We start from the raw sequence: 7233 nt of genomic DNA on the forward strand, positions 1-7233 counted from the left end.
CTGTCTCTAAGCAGTAAGCCAATCCCCTGGAGTTTGAGCTCTGTACAGACACACATCTTTGTCTGTCTCACAAACTCACCCCATCATACAGCCGTCTTCCCTGTCAGTCATCACACATAACAAAGAGATGTCTGTTAGGTCTACACACCTGACCCCTGCACCATGAATATTACCCCACACCACGGCTAAGAGGCCAGACACATTCTTCTGTTATCGATACATGAATACTTCAATGAGGCAGAACACTAGATCAGGCTGCTCCGTTTCATGACAGCAAAATATTGTAAAAGTAACAAAGCATTAAAAGCATATAGTGTCTCAGAGCACACACACACACACACACACACACACACACTTTATGACCAATACATATTTTGATTAACTATTCAATATGTGTATTAATAGATACAGTTTTAAAAATACATATATAAAGATAATATATCTAAAAATGTGTGTGTATATATATATATATATTTTCATTTCTTATTTATATTTTGTTTTTATTTTTGTAGAAATGTAGAAAACAATATAAGTGAATTTGCTAAAAAAAAAAAATTAAATGTCACAAAATAATTACATTTTTTAATTATTTAAAACATTTCAATAAAATACAGCAAGATATAATGCAACAATCAAGTCTGATTTTCAAATCTGTTTTTCATTTGCATACTTTTATTTATTTATTTATTACGCCTAAGGAATTTTATGAGTTACACAACGTTCCAAAAGTTTGGATCAGTAAGATTTTTTATTGTTTTTAAAGAAGTTTTTATGCTCATCAAGGCTGTATCTATTTGATCAAAAATGCAGAATAAATAATACTTTTGTGAAAAATTATTGCAATTTAAAATAACAGTTTTCTGTTTTAATATGCTTCAAAGTATAATTTATTCCTGTGACGAAAAACTGAATTTTCAGCATCATTACTCCAGTCTTCAGTGTCACATGATCCTTCAGAAATCCTTTTTATATGCTGATTTATAATCAATGTTGGAAACAGTTGTGCTGGCTTCAAAGTATAATTTATTCCTGTGAAGAAAAACTGAATTTACAGCATCATTACTCCAGTCTTCAGTGTCACATGATCCTTCAGAAATCCTTTTTATATGCTGATTTATAATCAATGTTGGAAACAGTTGTGCTGCTTAATATTTTTTGGGACATGTGATACTTTTTTTCAGGATTCTTTGATAAATAAAAAGTTTAAAAAAAAACTTTATTTTGTGTTACAATATACACTACTATTCAAAAGTTTGGGGGCAGTAATTTTTTTTCTTTCTTTTCTTTTTTTATTATTATTATTTTTTTTTTACTGAAATTAATACTTTTATTCAGCAAGGATGTGTTAAAATGGATAAAAAGTGATAGTAAAGACTTATATTGTAAGAAAAGATTTCTATTTTGAATAAATGCTGTTCTTTTAACTTTTTATTCACCAAAGAATAAAAAAGTATCACAGGCCCCCCCAAAAAAATATTAAGCAGCACAACAGTTTCAACACTGATAGTAAATCAGCATATTATAATGAGTTCTGAAGGATCATGTGACAATGAAGACTGGAGTAATGGCTGATGAAAATTCAGCGCTGCATCGCAGAAATAAATTATATTTTAAAATATATTAAAATAGGAAACCAATATTAGAAATTGCAATAATAATTCACAATATTACTGTTTTTTTTCTGTATTTTTGATCAAATAAATACAGCCTTTATTAGCATAAGAGACTCCATTAAAAGACATTAAAAATCTTACTGTTCCCAAACTTTTGAACGGCAGTGTACGTCAGAGAAATAAAATGACCTTATTGACAGTATTGAACTATTATTATTGCTGTTGTTGGTAATTCTATTTTATATTTCTGTAGGCTATAAAACACAGAATATCATAAATTCTTAATTTTAGTTTAAATGAAATTATTAATTATAATTTACCTAATACAATTCTATATAAAACCTAAAAACAAGTTTATAAATTTACATTGTGGGTGAAAACCGGAACCGGAACTTACTGCTGAGTAAGGCGGCACAGAGCCGGAAGTGACTTTAACGCCGTTGAGGGGAACGTGAGGCGTCTGTGTGCAGCTGCTTTTATTTCACTGAAGACAGTTGACACGCCGAAACCTACTAAAACATGTAAGTTAACTCTTCTGCACACAGTATATCATTATAAGTGTTTGAGCGATACTGCCGAGACGTAAATAGTCGCTTTATGACTGCTGAAGAAGTCATTTAGCAAGACTAATGCTAATGTTAGCAGCCACAATGACCCTTCTATTGTACTGCTTATTAGGATTCTCCTCTCTAAGTGAATACACATATAATCTTTATGTTTGTTTGGTAAGCGTTTTTTCGTTTGTGCAATTTATTGGTTATTGGTTGTTTTTCTCATTGATTTCTTCTGTGCCCTTTATTTCGGAATCGTTATATACTGTTAATTTGCTGGTGTGTTTAATGTTTATAGCGATTTCTTAAACTTTAAAAAGAAAGCTTTTAGATTTGTAGTGTTTTATGTATGAATTCTTCATAACTATATGCATGCACTGTAAGCTGGGATATCCATCTCAGCTCTGCATTCAGACATTTGTAACTCTTGAAGTTTCTTATTCTCTTTATTAGGAGTTTGTTAAACAAGCCCAAATCTGAGATGACCCCAGAGGAGCTCCAGAAGCGAGAGGAGGAAGAGTTTAACACCGGCCCACTTTCAGTACTCACCCAGTCTGTGAAGAACAACACACAGGTTCTTATCAACTGCCGCAACAATAAGAAGCTGCTGGGCAGAGTCAAAGCATTCGACAGGTACCTGATGTGTTCGATTTATGATACACGTTGTAACTATAAACTGGCTTTAGTTACATGCACAGATTTCTGTCGATCATAACGCACTGTTCATATAACACACACACACACACACACAAAAGCTTGCCAAGACAGTGGGTCTCATTCAGTAATAATTGTGTGGATTATTTCATATTTGTATGCACAGGAGAAATCTTCAGCCTAACACACACAAATTTGTTCTTAGCCTTGTTCTAATGTTAATGAGTGTTCTAAACGAACACCGTGTGCATGCCCAAACCATTTTCATGTAAGGGTGTTCCATATCTTTACTTTACAGCCTTTTACTTTTAGCATCATTTTTAGCAAACATATGACATACTCTCGTCTGAGATATGTGCAGCAAGATCCCTGCGAAACGCCATATGTGCCATCCTCAAAATCAGTTCAAACACAATAAACACTTTTTATCCAGACCTCTTATTAGGGTTGTTTTTCTCATTGATTTCTTCTGTGCCCTTTATTTCGGAATCGTTATATACTGTTAATTTGCTGGTGTGTTTAATGTTTATAGCGATTTCTTAAACTTAAAAAGAAAGGTTTTAGATTTGTGGTGTTTTAGGTATGAATTCTTCATAACTATATGCATGCACTGTAAGCTGGGATATCCATCTCCGCTCTGCATTCAGACATTTGTAACTCTTGAAGTTTCTTATTCTCTTTATTAGGAGTTTGTTAAACAAGCCCAAATCTGAGATGACCCCAGAGGAGCTCCAGAAGCGAGAGGAGGAAGAGTTTAACACCGGTCCACTTTCAGTGCTCACCCAGTCTGTAAAGAACAACACACAGGTTCTTATCAACTGCCGCAACAATAAGAAGCTGCTGGGCAGAGTCAAAGCATTCGACAGGTACCTGATGTGTTCGATTTATGATACACGTTGTAACTATAAACTGGCTTTAGTTACATGCACAGATTTCTGTCGATCATAACGCACTGTTCATATAACACACACACACACACACACAAAAGCTTGCCAAGACAGTGGGTCTCATTCAGTAATAATTGTGTGGATTATTTCATATTTGTACGCACAGGAAAATTTCATCCCAATTCACAGCATGTACATACATGCACAAGGATTTGTACTTAGTCTTGTTGGAACGGTAATGAATTTGAGTGTTCTAAATGAGTGAGTGCGCACCCAAGGTTATTAATTTGCATAAAACATATCCAATTCATTGCTATGTAAGGGCTTTCCATACCTTTCATTTACAGCTTTTCATCACTTTTAGTAAACATGTGACATGCTCTCTCGCCTACAATATGCGCAGCAATATTCTCAAGCGATGCCAAGTGTGCCATCCTCAAAAAAAATTCTAACACAATAAACACCTTTTATACAGACCCAGATTACAGATCTCTCCTTAGCCAGCTGTACATTTACATTTAGTCATTTAGCAGACGCTTTATATGCATAGATGCAGTGTTATACAGGGAACCCTTGCAGCTTGAACTATAACAGTTTTTCTTACCTCCTTTACTGTATATATAAGTATAAGATGAAATATCTGTCTAATATCTAATAATTTCATCTTAACATGATTATGACGAGAGCATGATTTTTGCGTTCATGTGTTTTTTTAGTTCCTACATTTTAAGTAAATTTGATTGCGAGTGTGATTGTTACTGGCGAATCATGATATCAAACCTTTTTTCTTTTTACCCCTAAGAAAGTAAGTATATCATGTGTACGTTTGTAGCACAGTACTGTCATATCACATAGAATACACATTTTTCAAATCTGATTGTAATTGTACTTTACGTTGCAATTATTATTATTTTTTGTTTAACATATAATTGATGATTTCCGTGACCTCCGATAGGATTTAAATTCAGATTTATCGCAGTCAGAATGAAAAGACACCCATGCTTTTAATTCAGCTGTAGATAAACAGCTACTGAAAAATGTATGGGGCACGTCATATTTAGATAAAAGCGGTAAAAAAAAAAAAAAGAAGTTTTCTTAATTTATGTTTTCATAATTTAGGTCCTCACATTTTCTCCTGTCTGGATTTTCAGGCATTGTAACATGGTTCTAGAGAATGTCAAAGAAATGTGGACGGAGGTGCCCAAGAGTGGCAAGGGCAAGAAGAAGTCAAAGCCAGTGAACAAGGATCGATACATCTCAAAGATGTTCCTGAGAGGCGATTCAGTCATCGTGGTGCTGAGAAACCCACTCATCACTGGGAAATAAACCTGACATGTAACACGTCTGTTCAAGTACAGGCGATCTCCTGGACACTCATTGACCGCGTTAAAGTGTTTGAGCGAATTAAGTGTTTTGTATCGAGGAACAGTACATAGTTTGCCTTGTGCTGCAATAATTGTATTTTGATTTGAAATGTTCAGCATCATAATGAGAGATTGTCTGGTCAAAGAAAAGATACGGAAAGATGCCATTTGAACCGTTTTTGTTTAAGTTGTATAAAAATTTGCTTTTTTTCTAAATAAACTTTTGGATATTCAAACCTCTAAATCTATTGTATGATTCTTCCAGAAATGGACCGTTTACAGACAAAGCAGAAAGAGTGTTCATCAGACAAAAGTTTCACGTTGCTGTTTGTCCTCTTTCCTCCCCTCTCGCTGTCTGGTGCCCCTCTCATCCTCTCTGTCCCCCTCCCTCCATCCGACTCTCATTTTGTAGAGTCCCTTGGCAGCAGCTTGGGTGTCACTTTAGATTTCAGTAGGCAGCACTCAATAAGTGACAAACTGCCGTTTAAAGCTCTCTGCATTATTAATGTGACCAGATGTGCTGACTGTCACTTCACACCCCTGCCCTCCACCGTGGGCTCTGCTGACCCCTCGTACTAAACCATTCCTTCTTGTTTAAACTGATTTCTCTAATGTGTTTGAAAATGACAGAAATGTTTCTGAAGAGCTTTCTGAAAGGGGTTTACCATGGGGGAAAAAAATCTCTAAATTTAATTGTGTTTTTAAAGTATATAGACAAAAGGGTTATCTCAGGACTTGACCTGAGAGGACAGTCTCAGGAAATCACTCCGTCAGGTTACTTAAATATTCAGTGGAACAGTGAAAATCTAACACTGTGTATCAGTTTGGCTTATTGTTATCCACTGGTGTCATATTTATTAAAATTGTTTATTAATTTCTTTTAATGTGTTTTAATACAAAACTGGATAAAACAAATGTAAACTTGATGGGATCTGCTTGGATATGGTATATCAATTGTTAATCAGGGCTAGATTAAAATATTTAGATTTAGTCATTTCATTAATGTTTGACTAAGCAGTCATCACTGTTTGTTGCTCATAAATATATTTTAAAAAATGTACACTGCTGTTCAAAAGCTTGGGGTCAGTGTGTTTTATTTTAAATATTTTAACTTTTTTTGTAAAAAAATTATTCTTTTATTCAGCAAGGATGCATTAAATTCAGCAAAATTGACAGTAAATAATTTCTATTTCAAATAAATGCTGTTCTTTTGAGCCTTATATTCATCAAAAAAAAAAAAAGTTCCAGTGTAAAAAAAGGTATTAAGTTGTCTATTAAATAATCTGGATATAAGAATGATTTCTGCAGGGTCACATATAATTGTAATAATATTTCAAAATATTACTGTTTTTATGATATTGTAAGTATTAAACTTAAGATCATAATTTCCACCACACCATGTGGACAACATGAACGATACCTCAAATTGTACAGCTTTTACTTTTTTGTACAGCCTCTTGAATTTATGCCTGGCGCACAATACATTTGTGAAAAATATCAGTTTCACAAAAGCTGCTTATGGTCTGAAGAACGATCAATGATTGAAGGGTAAAGAAACATTTTAAAATGGATCACTGTACCATTTACAGTGTGTTTTAGATAATCAGTTGATGATATTTTCCCAGGCTCCTGAACGGAGTTGTGTTGTTTTCCCCTGGGGCCGCTGCACCTGGATGCTGCGTGTGGGTTCGCCTGAAGCTCGGAATACTAGAGTCCTGTCTTCCAGCTGACGCTTCAGTCTTAGATCTTATCATGAACTGCTGTCACAATTGTGATTTATAGACTTAAGTCTGCAGTGTTTTGGTCATGTTTGAGTTGTCCTTTTTTTTTTCAACAAAGAGTCATTTTGTGGGGAATTGTCTATTGGACCTTGGTTTGTTTATACAATATGATATGTACCGTCTAAATAATAAATACTCATCACTCAGCAGTGAATACTTAATCCTTACTTGCCAGGCAAAAAAAAAAAAAAAAAAAACATTCCCGCCCTCTTGCATTGAAAAACATGACTCATGTTCAGTATTAGGGTTTTTCTATAAAGATATTGTAGTGATGTACTAATTTTGACTAAGAATGATTTCTGAAGGATCATGTGAAACTAAAAACTGAAGTAATTGCTGCTGAAAATTCACCTTTGATAACAGGAATAAATAAAACATATATA

The 7233-nt window shown here is 34.2% G+C and overlaps 1 protein-coding gene across 2 annotated transcripts; it reads left to right on the forward strand.

Annotated features, from left to right (window-relative positions):
* The first annotated feature begins 2001 nt into the window (after positions 1–2001).
* On the forward strand, positions 2002–5313 carry snrpd2 (small nuclear ribonucleoprotein D2 polypeptide). 2 transcript variants are annotated; one of them, XM_016520290.1, is made up of 3 exons: positions 2002–2134; positions 2618–2797; positions 4857–5313. In XM_016520290.1, coding segments are annotated over exons 1-3 (357 nt in total). In that variant the 5' UTR covers positions 2002–2132; the 3' UTR covers positions 5032–5313. The 2 variants fall into 2 exon arrangements, with proteins under 2 accessions (XP_016375776.1, XP_016375777.1); XM_016520291.1 differs by lacking the exons at positions 2002–2134; positions 2618–2797 and adding an exon at positions 3476–3684.
* The last annotated feature ends 1920 nt before the right edge of the window (positions 5314–7233 follow it).

This window comes from Sinocyclocheilus rhinocerous, unplaced genomic scaffold, assembly GCF_001515625.1.
Source record: "Sinocyclocheilus rhinocerous isolate Xijiao unplaced genomic scaffold, SAMN03320098_v1.1 scaffold88, whole genome shotgun sequence".
Classification (NCBI taxonomy): domain Eukaryota; kingdom Metazoa; phylum Chordata; class Actinopteri; order Cypriniformes; family Cyprinidae; genus Sinocyclocheilus; species Sinocyclocheilus rhinocerous.

Excerpts from the sequence above, each read along its gene's own strand:
- snrpd2 (XM_016520290.1), top strand. Across the intron at positions 2,798-4,856 it reads AGAGTCAAAGCATTCGACAG|GCATTGTAACATGGTTCTAG; the intron begins GTACCTGATGTG and ends CTGGATTTTCAG.